Source organism: Microtus ochrogaster, linkage group LG1, assembly GCF_000317375.1.
Source record: "Microtus ochrogaster isolate Prairie Vole_2 linkage group LG1, MicOch1.0, whole genome shotgun sequence".
NCBI lineage: Eukaryota > Metazoa > Chordata > Mammalia > Rodentia > Cricetidae > Microtus > Microtus ochrogaster.
In genome coordinates this window covers 43,031,042-43,052,050 of record NC_022027.1, presented here as the reverse complement: position 1 = coordinate 43,052,050, position 21,009 = coordinate 43,031,042, and the positions used below count along the sequence as shown (strand labels likewise).

General features: G+C 40.3%; 1 protein-coding gene across 2 annotated transcripts in view; it reads left to right on the top strand.

Moving 5' to 3' along the window:
- The window catches only part of Adamts3 (ADAM metallopeptidase with thrombospondin type 1 motif 3), a 204,922-nt gene that overhangs the window by 5,437 nt on the left and 178,476 nt on the right, over nucleotides 1-21,009 (top strand). For both annotated transcript variants that reach the window (XM_005359465.3, XM_005359466.3), the window contains exon 3: nucleotides 15,039-15,445. In XM_005359465.3, the coding sequence (XP_005359522.1) occupies nucleotides 15,039-15,445 (407 nt within the window). The remainder of the gene's footprint in view (nucleotides 1-15,038; nucleotides 15,446-21,009) is intronic.

The following is a 21,009-nucleotide window of genomic DNA, read 5'->3' as shown; positions in this document are numbered from 1 at the left end:
AAAAACCAAAAAAAAAAAAAAAAAAAGTTTGAAATATCCATTGCATTTCATTCTTTAGAAAGGAGCTTATCTTTGTCCACTCAGACATCTAGTTTTCTAAGAAATGCTTTGTCATCATTGGGATTTATCTATATCTATATATCTATCTCTGTATCTATGCATAGTTTTCAGAGTTTAGTGTGAGTCACTTACCCGATGATTGACATGGAGTAAAGAAACACTGTCACTTCTTACCACATGAAAGCCAAGACTCTGGTTTGAAGATGGCTTTGTCTTAGCACATACAGCACAGTTGGTACCTGTCATCCACAGACACTCATTGCTCCGTGACTAGCTGTTGCAGGCAGGGCATTATTACATCAAGATCTCTCTACGTTCTGGATTTCCTTAAGTGCTTTTATCCTGTGCCTTTCTTCAGGTTTAGTGAGTCCCCATGGAAACAGCAAATATGACAATGGCTATCAGTTAACTGTTCAATGTTAGCAAGGCATCTTGTGACTACTTTTATACCACCAAGCACAAGAACCGTGGCCCATTCATTTTGCCTTCTTTGCCTACAGTCTGCTTGGGATGTTTACCCCCAATTGCCTGCTCCCCCTTGTAACTGATGATTGCTGTTACCGTTGAGCTAAAAAATTTCTTGTCCATGCTTTTGCTGTTGTCTTGTTGCTGTCTCAATTCATGTGGTAGTGCCTAGAAATGTTAAGAAAACTCTCAAGGTCACCCCTGCCTCAGGATGACGAACTTCAAACATTCCTTGCTTGTGAGAGGCCAACTCAGACCGCCTTGGAAACCCATTAGGGATAGTTCCAAATGGCCTGGTAAAATTATGAGTGGTTTCGGGATGCAGAATCTGGTTATATCACTTGGACTGTCTACAGGGATGACTTCTACGGAGTTCATTCTTTCTGCAAAAGGATTGCTGTTAGCAGTGGAGCCTCTCCTTAGCATTCTTGCAACTGAATACAGATCAACTTTTATTCCTTACTTACATGGGTGTCCCTCCCGGCAAGCTGTGATTCTCCTATGTTGATTAGAGATGTGCTACATGTGTGCACTGTGGTTATCTTTACTGTTTCTGTGGCCTCTGGAACTCTGATAGTCAAAACCCAAAGAACTGACAGGTTAGCCATTGTCACCAACTGTTCTTTTAATTGCAGTCTTTTAGACTTTAGATTTTGGGGTTGGGGTGTTCAGCTGGTAAAGTATGTGTAGATGTTCCAAAGTCTGAAAGAATAGACACCACAGTGTTAAACATTTTGGATAAGTAGTTATCAACATGTATACACAGAGCGTAGTTGGTATGTAGTCTGGTTGGAATTACTCGCGTGATAATATGTTTTCGTATGAAGAAAAACTAGTTTGGCATATTTGTTTTTGTTTTCCATATCCTTACAAAACTTCTTGCCAAAGACACTGTTTTCCATCCTGCTAATTGTACATAACTTGATAATTATTTTGCTTATGGTATCTGCTTTCCCATAGTATTGAGATTTGCCACCTGGTGTTTTATATAGGTCATTACCTGCATTTCAAGTGATTCCTTAAACAGAAATCCCCAGAGGTTGGTTTCTAAGCAGATGCACATCATAAATTTTGACAAATGGCTTTTGTGGGAAAAAAAAAGTATGGAATAAACTCCCTGCAAGTTTGGAGTAAACTGGCTTTAGAAAAGCGTAGTTAGAAATTTTGGCTTTGTTTAAATATTAGAATACACTTAAAACGTTTAAGAGTCTGAAAAAAGCAAGGTATTTATCGTTTTTGTTATTGCAAATACTCAATAAATATGAACAGTTATGTAAGTGTGGTTTTGTAATTTTATGAGAACTTTGGGAAAATGCATAGACTAGAGGGAGAGCAGAGGCAAAATAAAATTCAAGACTTAGGTCTTTAAAATGGATAGCGGAGCTGGGGAGCTCCTAGCACAAGGAATCTCCAATCTCACGTGGAATTGATCCATCTTAATTTCTCAAGTAGCTGCGCCTGAGCTTGGTGACTATAATCCCCGAGGCAGAGTTGGTGGTGAAATGTCTTTCTCTTGCTTATAAAAATGACTGCCACAAATTCAGCATGATGAATCAGTGTGGACTTTAGACAGATTGCAGGCAGCTTCAAACAATATATCCTGCTTTAGAATTGACTGGCAAACAAAACTAGTCTTGGGGAAACTTGCAGGTCAAGTAGAATTAAAAATATGAATTCCCCAGCCCTGTGGACTTAGGTACTATCTCTTGTTTCTTATAGTTTTCCTTCCTATTGAGTAAATATATTTATGGAGACAATAATTGAAATAATCAGTGATGCAAGCTGGAGTTCTTTCTTTTACATGCAAAGTCCATTTTGAAGACTTATTGGTTTCCTTTATCTTTACATTATAAAGTGGTCACGGAGCAGGCTGTGCAAACTGTGTTGTTTAAACACGACTGTATGGTGCCTTCCAGTGTTGTTTTCCTGGGTCCAACTTGGGCATGCGGTGCTACTTTTTACTTCTTAGAGGTATCTTCCTTTTATGTGGGTTCCTAAGATGCTGCCCCGTGGTGAGCAAGCCAGCCCAACAGCTGTTAGTATTAGAATCTCGTAGATTTGTACTTAGAGAAGGATTTTTTAAAATGTTATTAGTATGCAGAACATATGACATTTCAAAGTGCTTCCCACTTTGATACCATGTAATAACACCCCACACATTTATTTGAAACGAGGTATTTCGTTCTATTTACTACACTTAGGTCTGCTGCCCATCATGAATTTTCAGGAGCATCAACTTGCTGTGCCCTGGCCTTGTAAGCCATTCAGCCACATAGCATACCATACTCTGTTTGAGAGTTTTGTTTTTTTTTCCACAAACAATCTTCATGCTTGTTTCTCAACGCAGGGTTGCTTAAGTCATTGGAATACAGCAGCAAAGGGTGTTGGGTAAGGAACAAAATGTAAAGTTCTTTCCCTCTGGCTTACTCATAGCTGTGTTCCTGATACGGGCTGAATCTTTCTCATCTGGAATGCTTGGGGCTGGAAGTGTGCGGCTTAGAGTTTGGGGGTTCTAGGCTATTTGTGTAGACTTGCTTTTTTGAGTATCCCTAAACCAAATCCCTCAAGTCTCAATGGTTGCATGATTGGGTAACTTTTAAGTGTCATGTGAGCTCTCAGCAAATGTGGGGGTTCTGAGACTACCGGATTCTAAAAAAATTTTTGACTGGGATGGAAGACCTTATCTGACTCAATTTTTTTCTCTGCATTATTTGTTGGAATTCCCTAGCGTTCATTTTATGGAAAAACCCACCTTTTTGAATATAAGTGATAGGAATTCCGTTCTCATAGGTAAACACACACACACACACCACCACCACCACCACCAACAACAACAACAAACAATCCAAATCAATAAGATAATCAAATTCAGGCATAGCCTAAGCTACAGTTCAAATTTTGCTGTCACCTCTCCTCCAGCTCCACAGACAGCAGTCTCCTCTCAACCCTGGCCCTTTCACCTCTCTCTGCCCCTACCAGGATTAGCTTGATGTCCCCAAGTTGTGGTAGCATTTGTCATCAGCACCTCTCGTCAGCCATCCCGCATTTTATTTCACTAAAGAGATATCTCTCTCAGGAGAGTGATTTACTGAGTCATAAACTTAACCTTGAAATGGTGCCTGTGGCAGGTGAATTAGTGCCTCCTCCCCCCCTCCCCGACAAAATTACCTGCATCTGAATCCCTGGAACCTCTGTCTCTAGTAAAGGAGGAGATGGTTGGTAGGCAAAAGCAGGTTGCTAATCACGTGACCTTAAACTAGATTATCCAAGTTTACCTGGGTGGTAGTCTGTGTGAGTAGGAAGGTAGGCCTGTGAGCGCTGGAGGCTTGAGAGCGCAACCGCTCTGTCTGGTGTGGCTTTGCAGACTGGAGAGTAGAGTAAAAGCCAGGTGCCCTCTCAAAGCTGTGAAAGGCGGGAGAAGAGGTTCTCTCCCAGAGTTTCCAGAAGCAATGTGTCCCCACCTGCACCTGCTTTAAAACAGCACGATGCAGCATATAGCCCTTTGAGCACTCCTGTAGATCGTCTCTACAGTTAGACTAATCCATTACATTAGAGATAGAACTGAGTTATCCGGGCGGTGGGACGCGGCCTGCTCCTCCTTACTACAGAAAACTCATAGCTTTTACCATTCATAAACAAAATTATTTTGAATTTTGAAAGTTTAGTTGTCAGGAAGAATGTTTCCATAAATGTCTTTCAGAATTCTCTCTGCATTTTTAGGATTATTTTCCCTGCTTTAACAGTTGCGAGCAAATTTTAATGTTTATGGATTTAAATTCTAGATACAGTATTAATCAGTAAGAGTACTATTTCCCTCCAGAAACAGTAAGATGTGTGAGGAATATTGATTTGTACAATCTGATGTAGCTCTTGGGCTTACGGTTTCTAATAGTGAAAGCCAGCCAGTCAAGTGTTTGTTTCTACAGAATCTAAGCTATGAATGCTAACATTTGGGCTTTTGTTCTTCACTTAAAAAAAAAAAAAAACAAAACAAAACAAAAAAAAAAAAAACTAACCTCCTTATCTTGTTACCCTGAAGATGTAGCTCAGAAAATACTTGGATACTTCTCTTCAAAGCACATATTTCCCTCTCTTACCTGATTTAATGTTCCAGAATACTGAAGAATGTGCCGTTTTCCCCTGAGTGACTTTAGAGAACATAAATATTGTACAAATGCAACAAGTATCTATTAAAAGTCAGATTTAAAAAAAAAGATAGGAAGGAGATTTAAAAGAAATAGGAAGGAGCTGTTATGTTCACAGTTCTTTCTTCTTTTTTAATGATTTCGCTACCCACTGCCGTTTTGTTTTTCAAATAGCCCTAAAAAGAAGCTTGAAGTATGGAAATAGATGTGTAGCTAAAAGAAAAGACCCTCTGAGAACAATCTGCCCAGAGGGATGAATTGAGGGGACAAAAAGAGGTGGGGCTCTTGGCTGTGTTGTGAATTTCAGCGTGTTCATAATTGCCTGGGAGAGAAGATGTGTGTTCCCTTCCCTGTAAGTGTTTATAGCCCTGCTAAGCCCTTGACATTTGCTGTCCTCTTTAAAGTCCGCTCTTCAGCCTGCTTTTCCTGTTTGCTAGAACAGCTGGTCGCTGTCAGTGGTGATGAAACTTATTCCTTTTTCCCTGGGTTCAGAACTTGGGGGTGTTGTTGCTTGAGCTGCTTCTTCAGCTGCTCTCAGAAATGCTGGTTTGATTTCACTCTCGAGCTTACTGCGTTTCTGAGAATTTCTACCTGATCAAGGAAATTGCCTATGTGAGCTGCCTCTCCAAAGTGCTGTGATCAGCAGTTCTTGGGAAAGAATCCTATGTCCCTAGGTGGGGGCATAGGGCAAGAATTACTACAGCTTGCCTTGATTTTAGGTCATGTATCAGCCTAGGTTTACGGTCCTTCTGGCTACAGCAGGCTTTCCAGACTGGAGTAGGGGTACAGAGAAGAGTTGCTAGGGGATGAGGGTGGCTTCCTTCTCTTGATGACAATGATAGTAAATAATGTTTTATATGTTCTGATTATGCTGAGTGGAGCTGGCTCTTCACATTGCTTATTTTCTTTGAGTCTTGTGGCCGCCATTGTATGGATCCCCCTCGGTGAGTCTTCATTTTCACAATTTGCATGCAAGATGCCAAAACACTCATCAGGCTGGAGCCCACACCCAAATACAGGCTTTTCTGACTCCAGACCTTTTGTGCTCAAGCGTCCCACCCAGGTCTCTTCCTTGTCTGGGGAAGGAAGGACACAAGCATCTCAAGTGGCCCCATGCCTGGGAAAGCCTTGATATGAATTAGACCATCTAATATGTCTGGGGCATGGGAAATTAACACTGCCTCAGTGATGTGAACTTTATCATGTACTGCGGACATTTGGTATCCTGTATGAGACACTTGTGTTTCATTCTATAACATACTTTGAAGGGCAATTGTCACATTTTCCTGTTGTAGCACCTGTGGCTAATCTATAAAGGAAAGGAGATGGCTGGGGATCTTGACCAGCCCGACACAGAACACTCACTCCCAAGAAAGCACAATCCCCAGAAGGGCCAGCCTTCCCTTGCTCCCCACTCTCTGAGAAGGGACATTCAGCTCAGTTACTGTCCTATGCCTCTGCCCCAGATGCCTTTTGGAAATCGTGGTCTTCTTGGAGGAAGTATGTCCTTGTGAGGGGGTGGATTGTGAGGTCTTCCATGCTCAAACTATGCTCAGTGTGGGACATAATCTCCTTCTGCTGCCTGTGGATTGAGGTGTAGGACTCCCAACTCTTTTTCCAGCACCACATCTGCCTGCATGACACTTGCTATGTAAGCCAGTCCCAATTAAATGTTTTCCTTTATAAGAATTGCCATGGTCATTACTTCACATTTCTTCACAGTAACAGAAACCCCAGCTAAGACAATTCCCTGCAAAGGAAATACTGTTATCTTCATTTTTATGTTTAAGAGTGAACATAGAAAGTCTTAGATTACTAAAATCATTAAGGGGATGGTATAGTTTAAGCATTGTATACCTGGGACTTTACAATAGTTCTCTTGACAGGGATTTGGACAGTATTTTGGCATAATTTACGTAATTATTTAGTAAGGAAAACTATATATGGGGAATTTGGGCTTGGCACTTGGCAATATTTCTTTGTGAGGTAATGAGAACTTAGAAGTGACTAGAAGAAAAGAGGGGGCAGTTTGTAAGGAAAGTCAGTAGGTCTGGAACAATACCATAATGGGAAGAAAATTTGATATAACTTCCTGACTTGATTTATGACTATCAGCACACTGTGAGCAGAAATGATGAAGTCAGGGGCAAGCTGAATATTCGTTTTTATTTGGATGAGTTAAGGATTCCCAGTAGAGAACCGACTGATTTCAGCTGTAGTGTGAGAGACTGGCTGTTTTCTTTGAATATGTTTTGCTTTGATTGTTTACTGTGTGTACTGTATCATACTAAAAACACGATGTGTGTAAAAGGCTCAAAAATCTCAGAAATGATTCAAGTTTAGAAGTTATTAGGACAGTCTACCATGGTTGACATTCAAACAGAAAGTCAGATGATTCTAAATACAGGCTGAAGGTGCCTATTTGAAATGCCCATGACTGTAAATGTTTTGTGCTTCAGATTTTAGAAAATTTTCATCTACATAATGAGAACCAACTCAAAACATGAAATTCACTTATGCTTCCTATACATTTGATCATGCCAGCATTTTGACTGTGGCTTGTCACATGAAGTTAAGTGTAGATTTTCTGCTTCTGACATCTGATCGTCCCTCTCAGTTTCAGACTTTAGAGCATTTTGGGTCCACTTTCCACAGGTTTGGGGGTTGGAGTGCTCAGCCTCTCTATAAAAACAGGATGCCGCTTTTGATGTAGTTGGCGTGCAATGATTATACCTAGCTACAGGTTTACATATGGCCATCAAACATGTGCCTGGGGAGTAGAGATTTAGCATAGTAAAACAGAAGGAACTTAGTAACTACTAAGTGAAGTGGAGACTGGTGGAGAGAAGAGGGAGATAGTAATGGGGAGTCAGCATGGTCGGAGCCCATATGGAAAAGCTATAAACTCACTATTATGTATGATTAGTATTTTCTAATAAGGAGTGGTGTAAAAAAAGAGGAATTTAGATATGAGAGAACTCACTCTCCCCCTAAAAACTTGTTACAATCAGGCTGCCAGAGAACATGTGGAAGGACTTTATTGGCGGGGGGGGGGGGGTTGCAGGATTCTGAGAAAATCCTGAAGAGGAACGTCTCCCCATTGCCTGCCTAGCTTCTGACCATGCTGAGAAATAGAAACGTCAAATATATTTCTCTTTACAAAAGAGGCTGTGGTGGAGCCCAGTCTCACTTTGACGGACAAGCTGTGCCGTGGATTCCCATCCTGGTGGGTCATGTTGAGCTGGGGCTGCCCTGGTATATCAGGAGAAGTGGGCTCAAGCGAAAGCACTCTATCTGTACCTTAAGGAAAAACATAACCAGATCTACTGGAAGTGCTTAGCGGGTAGAAAGAGACAGGACTCAATGGGTTTTCAATTTTAAAAATTCTTTTTTTGATTGGTATAGTGTGGGAATTGATTTCCTGCCGCTACGAATGGGAGGTCCCATGTCTGCCTTCCTGGAGGTCTGTTTTAATCATTGCGCCCATTACTTACTCTTGGTGGCTTAAGTTGTAAGGCGTGAATGCCGTGAAACGTTTGATTTATAGGTCATGACGATCTGGGAGAACTATACACATGTTTTGCAGACAGAGTTCTGGCTCTAGGTCCATGTCAGCCTTTACAGTTTGCTGTTTAGGGAGAAGAATGTATGCTAATTTTAGATACTCGTTGGGCTCAAACTGCATTCATTCATTTCTTTACTCACAGAAACTAGTGACCCACTTCGGGCTCTGTAATGAAAAGAACAGATGCCCCCATGAAGCTTATGTGCAGATCGACAAAAAAGTCCACAAATAAACATATAACTGTGATTTCTAAGAGGTCGACGGTTAGTATAATTAGTAGGAAAGGAAAAGTATCTGAGGGAAAACTGGAGAATAGATGGGACACTTATGAAATGGTTTTTGTCACATGTGGTCACAAAGAGTTCATCCATAGTACTGAGAGAGTTGGACTGTACACATACAGATGCCAGTGTGCTGTGGGAATAGCCGTGTATTGCTGGGGTCGTGAGTAACAGGGGTAGGGCTTCATAGTGTTTCACGTCCTCTGTATCTGTTGTCAGACCCACTGAAGCTTTTCATAGTTACTACTTTGGCTGCTCAGCCATCTCCCTTGACAGTTGAATAATTTCTTCTTTTTCTTTTATTCTGATTATGAATTAACCTCTGCCTATTACGTCCAGGTTCTTCCCAACTCCCCACAATTCCAATCTACATCCTTTCTGTCTCTTGTTAGAAAACAGACACCCAAAAATAATAACCAAGTATAATAAGGTAAATCAAAACCAAACATAACAGAATATGACAAAATAGCCAAACAAGAAAAAGCCAGAGAAAAAGCACAACACATACAGATACATGCTTGTTCGTACAAGATTCCACAAAACTGGAAGCCATGGTATGTATGCAAAGGACCTGTAAGGTAAAAAGCAAAACAAAAACAAACAAAACACAATGTCCTGACAACATTGTGAGACAAAGAACCTCCAAAGATACTGTAGAATTTGTTTCCTGTTAATCGTCTACTGCTTGGCATAGAGCCCACTCTTAAGAGTGGTTTGTTTCCCAGTTAAAAATCTCTTGAAAAAACTTAAGTTTTCATTTCCAAATGGCTCTCAGTTGTGGATAGCTTTTGGGTTATCCTAGGGCTTCTCTCAGCTCTAGGACCCTGTCTTAGTAAGGGTTTCTATGGCTGTGAAGAGATACCATGGCCACAGCAACTTTTATCAAGGAAAACATTTAATTGGGGCTGGCTTAGAGTTCAGCGGTTTAGTCTTTTATCATCACGGCAGGAAGTATGGTATCATGAAGGCATCTATGGTGCTGGAGAGATAGCTGAGAGTTCTACATCTTGATCCATGGGCAACAGGAAGTGAACTGTCAACCATGTTGGATATAACTTGAGCATATGAGACCTCCAAGCCTGCCCCCACAGTGACACACTTCCTCCAACAAGGCCACACTTACTCCAACAAGGTCCCATCTCCTAATGGGCTAAGCATTCAAACACATTAGTCTATGGGGGTCATACCTATTCAAACCACCACAGACCCCACCTGGTGCAAACAGACCCATGTGGGCCCTGTGCATGCTGTGACAGTCTCTATGAGTTCATATATGTGCCAGCCCTGTGTGTCAGGATGGTCATTCTCTCTTGGTATCCTCCATCTGCTCTGGCTTTTATGTTATTTCTGTCTCCTTTTCTGCAGGGTCCCTTGAGCTTGGTGGAGACATCCCTTTTGGGGCTGAGTGTTCCAAGTTCTCTGGCTCTCTGCATATATTATGTGGGTCTCTGTGCTTTCCAATCTGTTGCAGGAGGCAGACTCTCTGATACTGGATGACCCTGATATGAATGTAGCTGAATATTAAGTATTTTTACTTATTATTATCAATTTAATATTTATTATTTTATTATAATATTAATTTAATATAATTAGGTAATTTTATTGATATGTTTCTTTTCTCCTCTAAGTCCCCAGGATTTCTAGTCTCAGCTTCTTGGCCACACATGCAGTGTCGGGTATGAGTTGCATCTTCTGGGAGTGGGCCTTAAGTCAAATCGGATATTGGCTGAATATTTCTATAAACTGTATGACACTGTTGAACCAGTGTATCTTGCAGGCAGGTCACTCTTATAGTTTAAAAGATTTGTAGCTGGGCTAGCTTTTAACCTTTCTTCTTTGGTGGCATCTGGAGTACCTTCCAGTACCACGCGTGGGTGAAGTTTCTGCACAGGCCCCAGCTGTACTGCTTCATGTTCAACAAGTTGTTTAGGTGTTATCTTCAGCAGTGGGGCCTTACCCTCAGTTTATGGAGAGCCAATAGCCTTGTTTGTTTGAGGGTCCTCATGAGGTTCCTTTGGCCAACAACTCAATTAGTTGTAATCCATTCCCTACACTGTAAGCTTCACTTGGTGACAAGAGATGCTCAGTTGGGCTCTGTCTCATCCCCTCAGTTATCTGTCAGTTTCATTTAGATCTTCTTCATATGTGTACACATTATAGGAAGCTTCTGCTGTGTTAGATGTCCATGTGACCCCTCATAAAATTAAGATGGCCCTTAATTTTAGCATCCTTCTAGTTTCCCCTCCCTTGCCCCCTCTTCCCTCTTCTCTGTTTGATCTTCCATTCTAGTTCCCACTTCCATCTGTAACTACCTGTGCTATTGACCCATTCCAGGGATATCCACCCCTCTTCCCCAGTCCCTTACACTCTACCTGCTCTCTGTGGTTATATGGATTATAGCTTGCTAGTTAATGACGTGATAGCTAACATCATATAAGCAAATACAAACCATATTTGTCTTCCTATATCTATGTTACTTCTTTCGGGATGGGTTCTTTTTCTAGTTCTATTCATTTACTTATGAATTTCATAGTGTCTTTTAAAAAAATGGCTGAGTAATATTCCCACTGTATAAAAGTACCACACATTTTAATCCATTCATCCATCAACAGATGTCTAGGTTGTTTCCAATTTCTGACTATTATGAACAGAACAGTAGTGAACAGGTTGAGCAAGTGTTTCTGTTGTAGGATGGAGTGTCCTTTGAATAAATGCCCAAGAGTGGTACAGCTGGATCTTGAGGTTGATTGATTTCTATCTGCCCAGGGAACCACCATACTGATTTCCATAGTGGCCGTATAAGCTTGCACTCCCACAAGCAATGACTGAGTGTTTCCATCCCCCACCCCCCAATATCATCTTTAATATGAACTGTCAGTTGTTTTATTGATCTTTGTCATTCTGATTGGTGTAAGATGATGTCTCAAAGCAGTTTTAATTTTGATTTTCCTGAAGACTAAAGATGTTGAACTATTCTTTAAGTGGTTCTCAGCCAGTTGAATTTCCTCTTTTGAGAATTCTTTTAGATCTGTGCCTCATTTTAAATTGGTTTGTTTTCTTGATGTTCAGTTTCTTCTTTCTTTTAGTTCTTTAAAAAATATGTTTTGCATATTAGCTCTTTATTGGATGGGCACTTGGCATCTTTTCCCATTCTGTTTTTGCCACTTTATCTGAACGATGATATACTTTACCTTACAGAAACTTTTCAGTTTCATGAGGTCTTTTTAATTGTTGATCGTAGTGCCTGTGCTATTGGTATTCTGTTCAGAAATTCTTTTCTTTGCCTGTGAGGTCAAGGCTATTTAATACTTAGTGTTGTAGTATATTTAGTATATTCAGCCTTATGCTGAGGTCATTGATCCATCTGGAGTTTTGTGCATGGTAATAAGTATGGATCTATTCTACATTCAGACATCCAGTTTAACCAGCATCATTTGCTGACAATGTTGTCTATTTTCCTGTATGTGTTTTTGGATTCTTCATCAAAAATCAGGTCTCTATAGATTGGTGGACTTATTTCTGGGTCTTAATTCTATTCCATTGATCAGACAATTGTATAATTTCTATCTTTAAAAATTGAACGTGATATTCTCTTAAGTAAGTAATTATTTTACATTTATGGTGACTAGCTAGTATTCACTGAGTTTCTGGTTGACATCTTATAAACTTCTTGACAAATACATAATGTTGTAATTTCTGTTAATATCCAGATGATAACTGCTGAAAAAACCCACAGGAATATAAAGACCTTGGTCAAGGTGGTAGTTGATTCAACTTGTTGGTGTCTTGCATATTGCTGTTCATTCCTAACCATACACAGTACTGCTCTGTAGAAGTTGGGTCTGTCAAATGCATACTTTTTTATTCAGTAAGTGAATATTGGACACAATTTGTTTTCTTATATAATTGTAATATGAGGTTAGAATGCTTTTTAGTAGTTTTTAGTTTCTACCCACTTTCTGACCAGAACTAGAATTTCAAACCTTTTATAGAACTTACTGAAGCTGTGCTATATGCTAGCTTTCTTTCATAGATCAGATCTTGAGTAAGAAACTGACAGTAAGATGTTCCATCTATGCTAAAGGGGATGAGCATGTGCTGTGCTTTCAGAGCCCAAACTTTTTGAGATATTTCTTTGGTATCTCACTTGCTGGTTTAGGCTTGTTCCCACTTCCTCACTTACAGAAGAGAGATAATATACTGACCTATGGTGAATGCTGTGTTAGAAATGGTGCCTTCCCAAGCACAATTCACAGAGTATTGTATTATTGTATTTTGCCAACAAATAGCAGGCAATTGGGTCATTCCTTAGTTATTTCCAGGGTGTTAGAGGTTTTTGAGTTCATCTTTCTCCAAATTTCCTAATTTACAAACAGGAAAATGGGAATTCAGGATTCCTTATGTCTACATTTGAAAAATGATTTATGTTTTCACATCAGGGAAAGAGGTTTTATGTAGCATCTTTCTTTTAAATAAAAATTCAGGACATATTGTCTGAACTGGAAGTGTCTCAGAGGTCTAGGATGTATAACTGCTGTCTGAATGATGCTCTCAGTATTCTCTTGGGTGTGGTGGGGCCTTCTGCATTTTGTATTCCCCAATCTTTTATTCCAGGCATCACAATGTTGTCTAGACTTTCTTGTGTGAATTCCATTTGAGGAGATGGAAAATCCATGTATTAAATTTAAACATTGCTCTCTCCTTCCCTTGAAGGAACAAACTGATGGAGAAAGAGTTATAGCAGAGTATTGGTGTAGGGAGATGCTTCATGGGTTCTGAGGAGAACTAAAAGTCAGTATGACTAGCAGCATAGACAAAGCAAAAGTTGTCTGCTTACCAAAAACGAGGAGAGTCTTCTATATAGAAAAAAAATCTTAGATTATTATATGTTGATATCTAGAGTATCAAGTAAGTGTAGGGTGGTCCCTTGCCCTTATGGAACTTACTTGGTTGGGTCACAGGCCACATTCAAGGACTTGATTCAGACTTGCCTGTGAACATTTTCCTCTATCTACCCCTGTTAACTCTTGTGTTTATTCCCTAAATTTCCAGCCCCATTCTACACCAGGATCAATGGAAACATTCACTGTGAGCTTCTTTGTAAGGGAGACCAGCAGCCCTTGCTCATTGAGGTGCTTTAGGGATATGTGGCTGAGCTCTCCAGGTCAGACCAAGCCCTCAATGGGCTATGCAGAGTTTTCACTCTTCCTGTCTAGTGATACTCTCAGATGTCCTATTTGCTTTATCCTTGTCCCCAAGAGTGGTATTTTGTTTTAATGCAGTGTAGGCAGCAAAACGTTGATGAATACATCAAAAATTTTCAAGTTACCACATGCTCATCTGTCTTCTGGGACCTTACATTTGAGGACCCAGTGATTCTACTAAGATACTAAGTTCACACATCATTGGTTCATTGTGGATCCTGTGCTCTAAATATTTTAATGGATAACAAAGATTCAGTTTCAATAGACAATCATTATTTGTGAGTCAGTTTTGTCAGGTAACATGAACACATTGCAGGATTAGTTTGGGGGTGAGAATTCTGAAAGTGGGCATCTTAAATCCATGGTCACATATTTTCCTTCTCATGCTTGCTTTTTTCATGCCCGTTGCCCCCTTGCTTCTTCCTCCAATATCTAATGTTCTTTTATCTTTTCCAAGTCCATAAATTCAACTAACGTAAGGGAAACAGCCCTGACTGGGAGATTTAGTTTAGTATAGTATGCCAATGGCTACCTGTGTTGTAAGGTGGGTTCCAAAGATGTAGCTAGTGGACACTTGATCCTTAAAAGGAATACAGTAAAACAAGAATACCTTACTCTTATGGTGCTGCATGCCAATTTATAGATTGCGGATTTTTCTTAGTGGCTTTCTTTAAAGTCAGGATTTTGTATTGTGCCATAGTACCATACTACAACAGAGAAACAAATGTGCATATGTTTTGTAGAATAATTTGGATTTACATCCAAACTTCACAATTGCCTGTCTTTTGACTCAGGCTTTTCCTGAATCTCAGTTTCATTATCAGTGGTGTATAATTGTCAGGGATGTTATGTTGAAAAAAATAACATAAACTATAGTATAATAAGTTAGAGTATAAATCCTAAATTTGGGCAGAAACAGCATATGGAAGGTGGTGAATGCATTATAAAGGGACAGAAGATAAAATCGAGACATTTTATATGATAACAACTTCGTTAAAAGTTCTTATGGGAATCCAGAGTTATTTAGGAATATGTCCTAATTTTAAGTGAGCCAAATATAGTTTTAGAAACATATTCATGGTCTTAAGTACAGCAACAAAGTGTAAATGTTCATGATTGAATATACTTTTTAAAATTAAAAATAATTGATTGAATTACCTAAGTGCATTGGAGAAATGATTTTAGTTCTTAAAATATAATAAATATGGACTGGCTCAGGAATAGATTTTATAGCAAAGTGTGGTTTAGCTTTTTGAGGTGACTCTTTACATTGTGCCCCTCTCATGTCTGATGTCTTACAATTCTTTTTTACCCACAGATTTACCAATAAAGAGATATAGAGAATATGAGCTGGTGACACCAGTTAGCACAAACCTAAAAGGACACTATCTTTCCCATATTCTTTCTGCAAATCACAAAAAGAGGTCACCCAGGGATGTGTCGTCTAACTCGGAGCAATTGTTCTTCAACGTCACTGCATTTGGAAGAGATTTTCATCTTCGACTAAAGCCCAACACTCGCTTCCTAGCTCCTGGGGCTGTTGTGGAATGGCATGAGACAGCTCCGGTGCCTGAGAATACAACTGACCCCGGAAAGAGCCGTCAACACGGAAGTGCTTCGGAAAGAATCTGGAGATCAGAGCCTCTGCAGACCAGCTGTGCATATGTTGGTGACATCATGGACATTCCAGGAACCTCTGTTGCCATTAGCAACTGTGATGGTCTGGTAAGACTCATTTCCTTTCCTGTGTGTGTGCACATGGGAGTGTGCAGGTGTTGGCCTTCAGTGTGTCCTCAGTATCGCAAGGTAGAGGTGGAAAGGAAACCCAACTCCAGGCAGCTTGGTGGGTGGGGCAGGTGCCCTCTGTCCTGCAACTGTTATAGCTTATGTATACTGCCTTGTCCACCTTACAACCTTCTGGATTTCCTGAGTCTTGCAGGAACTTCGTTCCCTTGGGAAGACATGACTAGACAAAGGTGACTAATAATTGATAAAGTATAGTGTCCTTCTTGCTAGGCTATCATATTTCTAGGTTAGAAACACTGAGATACCCAGCCCCAGAATTGTCCCTACTCTCTGTAGATTTCTGGAACAAACTTCTGCTTCGGTAGACAACCCCTTTCCCCACATTGTCTTCTCAACTCTAGCCACAATTCTGTCAGTAGAGGTTGTTCCAGCTATCCCTGAGATGACCATGGCTCCCATCCCTGTCATGCCTGTAGCATACACAGCCTTTGATGGCCTGTGGCAGGAGGTGTTGACCTGCTTCACCTTCTAACTTTCCTCTCGGAAGCGAGTTCAGGGGAAGACGTCATGATAGTGGCAGGTAGTTTACACTGGGGTGGGGAAACACTGTTGCTAGAAGCCCTCCCTAGACGACTCTTTCTTTTCTCCCTAGAGTCCTGCCATGTGATGTCTCACACCGCTAAATTACTCACTTGAGTAGTGACAGCTCATACTGATTTTTGTGCTTTGTAAGTTTACCAAAATACAGGAATGTTTGATATAATCTTATATCATGAGTTTTGCGTTAAGTTTTTTTAGACTTACTAACACACTGTTGCCTTGTTAATTAACATGGTTTGTCAGCAGGGGAAACTGGTTGGGAGTGGAGGAAATGGGTAAGTTAATTGCTTTTCTGGGTTCCTGGAGGTCAGTGATTTCCTTCCGGGCTGCTTTTAAGATCAAGGGAGTTTATCAAGCACTAAGGTTTTCCACATTTAAAAAATACTTCTAACTTCTGATGAAAGTATTAGGTTTTATCTAGTAAAAATGGCATGTAAAAAAGATAAACAGGAAAAGTATGACTGAAAAAGATGGGAGGTGTTCTTTCTCCTCTTGCTTCTTGCCCTTGAACCTTTGCTTCTCTGAGGGTTAGAGCAGGAGAACCGTCATAGCATCAGGGGTCCTGGACGCTAAGGTTAACAGTTTAGTAATGATGGATGGATGTCTTTTTCAAAAATATTAGATAGTCACATCTGGTGAATATCACAGGCATTTTATCCTTGTTGGATCTTTTGGGCAGGACCAAATGAACTGTGTGGGCAGTTGCCAACTTCTAACAAAAACATCCTCAGGGCTTGTGCTTTGAGATCTGGTCCCTTCCAACACAGGCTGTTGCATTGCTTGCCTCAGTAAGTCTGGTTGCAGAGGCACATTTTTAACCAAGCCTGTTTTCGAAAGACTCCGACAGTGTGCATGTGATTGAGAACATTTGGTAATTGTAGATTCAGCTCAATCTGGTAAGTGAAATGTTTGGCCCTAAAAATAGGCAGGGCCATGTAGCCACTGGCAGGGCACTTGGAGAAGCTGGTTGGTGGGGACTGACCTTTAAGATGCTGAGGGTGGACATCTGCTTCCGGGAGCTGAAGCTGCTCTCTCTAGGCCAGCGTCGTCTTACTGTTTTCTTCCACAAGATTCTTGTGGAAGTGGCTGTGTCCCACTGATGGGCAGAGGGGAGGTCCATGCCTTTCTGGTTTATATACTGACTTTTGAGGTCATAGAAAGTCTGAGGAAGAGAAGACTGAAACTGTGTTTCCAGGGCAACATGAGGCCGTTTTCAGATGCAAGACTCTGTAACTCTAGTGTATAGAGGGAGATAAAATAGAAAGTGGCGTGCGATTGGTAAAAGTCCCCCGTTTATTTCATCTGTGAGACCATCACTGTTGCATGCTTGCTTCTTAAACTACGGCTTGCTTTGTCCTTCCATGCCCCATAGTCGCTGATGATATTGTCTAGTTTTGTGTGACCTATGCCAGGTTTGAGCCTTCACCCACGTCATCCACCTTGTCCTCCCTTTTTCATGCAGCGAGGCAGCCAGTTTGTACATACTTAAAATAAAAAGTGATGGCTTAGCCCATCATTTAATCATTATTATATCTCATGCCACTTAATAACTGACGTAGTTTCTTGAAGGTACTGAGGAAATGCGTAAGTGACTGTGAAAACAGTAGTCAGAGCCCCTTACATTACTTTTGGGCAAATTATACTTGAAGCAAGAAGATAAGAACATCATGGAAGTGACACAATGCCCTGGGGGGGGGCTCTACTTTGAGACCGCAGATTTTCTGTAAACTAAGCCTACCTTCAAGAGTCCCCTAAGCTTGGTGATTATTGTTCCAATTAATCTGATTGTAGAAACCCTGATCCAAGTTAGGACAGCAGTGAAACACTCATGTGTGCCAGGCTTTGTGCATTTGATGCATGGGGTGCATATTGAAGTAGGCCAGGCTTAGCCTTTATCTTTAGTGAGAACTGGAAATAAGGTATGCAAAATCGTAATAAAAAAATCAGGCTGATAATCAAGGATGCTACACAATGAAAGGGGGGGCTGTAAGAGCTTAGGTGATGGAAAGAGTATTCCTGCCTTGGATAATGGTAGTCTTGATGGAAAAGCTGTACTCTGATGTTCGAGAACTGAGAAGATGAATGTGGATGTTATAGCACAATCAAGGGTGAAGGAAAGGAAGGGGTGGGAAGAACTGCAAACCTCTAGGGTCACATGGTTGGGGAGAGCTTGAGAAGGTTGATTTCATGAGGTTTGTAGCCCATGCAACAAAAGTGTGGGAGGGTCCCTGTAGAGCAGGCCCATCGTTACCTGGATGTAGGACAAGGATGATAGATTATGAAGGGAAGAAAGAAAAAGAAGGCCATCTCACAGATGATGCTCAGATGCATGGCTGATACTGTCGGGGTTACCTGGATGTTCAGGATGACAACAGAGCAAAGATTGATGGAGCCTATTTTTCCTCATAGAACATGTCCTGGAGGCCTGTGGACTTTGCCGTTGGTATTTAGACAGGTTCATACAAACAGTAATTTCTTTTTCTAGAGTTCCTCGAATTTTCTATGAGAAGTATGGAACTTGCTTTTGGAGAATCAGAGTCAATTCCCAAAATCTCAGGCTCCCCAACCTTTAAATCTGAGGAGGCAAATTATATTCTTTATGAAGATTTATATTAGTTTGGTTTCTTCCATCTGGTATGTTTCCCATACCTTCTGGTCTGTTTACATTCTGATCAGGTTTCTTCATTCTGTCTCTAAAGGGTATTTCTAATGCCTTTTACTGATTTCTGCTTTCACGCAGAAATTAAAGTAAAATGCAGATGAAGATAATATAATTTTATCTAATCAATGTCACTAAACTCTTGAGGGCAAACCAATAATTCCTGTACTAATAAGGGAGTTGATTTGATATTCATTCATAGTTTATGTTATAGTATCTAGTCTCTATTGGTATGTATAGGTGTGTTCATATAAGGAATATGTATTTCTACACATTTATGTGTTCATATATGTATATTTATAAACACATATCACATAATTGGGAAAGTCAGCCATACAAAGCATCATTTTCAGTCAAGAGAAATGTAACTAAATTTAAAGATGCATTGTTAAATTATAATTGCATAAAATTAACTATAGTGCATATTGTATACTGCCAAAAGAGTTTTGCTGTCATTTCCTGTTGTACTTGCAGTGATATGGAATATTACCAGTTTCACTCCTAAAAATTGATGGGATGCTAATTCTTTACCCTTTATCAGTCTGTGTCCTTCATCATTGGAAAGTATCAGGAAAAAAGTATATCTCATGAGAGCCTGTCTCAAAATAAAAGTTTAAGAGGGAATTTAGCTTCATGAAAGGTTCTTGCCTATTGTTTGTGTAGCCTGGGTTCAGTTATAGTAAATCAGAAAAGAGAAAGCGAACCCTCCAGGTTCTTTTGTATTTTTTACCATATTTAATATGTGATAATTGACTGTTATTGGTAAATTTCCAGTCATTTGAAAACTACCAGTAGTTAAGGTTTTTTTGTGGAGTTGATTGTACATGAGAATTCTCTCTCTCTCTCTCTCTCTCTCTCTCTCTCTCTCTCTCTCTCTCCTTTTCTTGGTGTATCATGACATTGAACCTAGTGTCTCATACATTTTAGGCAGGTACCCAGTCGCTGAGCTAGATCTCCAGCCCCATGAGAGACTTTCAGTTGTTTAGAGAATAACATCCTTTATCCCTGTGTTCAAGTGTCAACTGTAGCTGAATGTTGTTTTCATTTTCTCACTCATCCTTTAGCTGGCTATTCTATGCATTTTTATGGCCTGATATTCCTTATGCAGATATTTATGATTTTTAAATATGTTTTTATTAATGGACATATTCCTTTGTCTCTTGAAACTTGTTTTGTAAAGTCTGTTTTGCCTAAAGTTGATATATGGGATGGGCTTTCCTTTTAATTAACTTATGTCTCTGGACCTAAAGTGATTTTTTAATAAGCATTGTATAGTAGAATTATTGTTTTATTTTATTATATATGTTTTCTTTCACTCTATATTGCCTGAGATTTTTCAAATGACTATTTTTTTTTTTTGCAACAAATATCAGGGGGTTTTGTGATGAAGTGAATGGTCTATCCGAGGCCCTCTTCCATTTTGTTTTCCATCTTTATCTAAAGGGATCAATGGATTCTCCTACTAGGTCTTACCTGTAGAATATTGGAATTCGCAGATGAGACCCAGAGTCTCAGGTCTGAGTAAGCCAAGAGGGCAGTCTGCATGCCTAACCTTTAGCAAGCAAGAACTCGCCACGAATGAGGAATCCATTGTGGTGTCTGTGGAAAAGGCCCTGAGAAACAAAGAACTCTGTGTGTGGTGTTTATTTGAGTCATAATAGACGGTGAAGGGCTTGCTAGGGTATTTCCTAAACTCTTTAAATTGGATAGAAATTCCCTATGATGTAGTAAGGATCAACACCCACACACATTGTTATCTGGTGAATGATATATCCACTCAAGCTGCTTCTTATCCTGAAATCTTTACTCATAATACTACCGAATGTGACTGTGTTTGGAGAAAGGACATTTTAGGTGATTAAAAAAAACTGTGGTCATTAGATTGGGCCTTAAATCACTGCTCTGAAAAGAGGAAGTGATTTCAGACAAAGACAAGCCAAGAGGCAAGAGCATAGCACGATATGGAGATGAGAAGGTGTCTCTACTGGCCAAGGAGAAAGGCCCCAGGAGAACTACCAGCTTCATGGGGCGGAACTTCCAGCCTCCAGAACTCATTCATGAATTCCTGCTGCTTAAACATCCTATGGCATTCTGGATTAGGAGTTCCCAGAACTCTGAGTTATGTTGCAAAAGCAGTGTACCCGGGCGGTGGTGGCGCACACCTGTAATCCCAGCACTCGGGAGGCAGAGGCTGGCGGATCTCTGTGAGTTCGAGGCCAGCTTGGTCTACCAAGGGAGTTCCAGGACAGGCTCCAAAGCTACAGAGAAACCCTGTCTCAAAAAA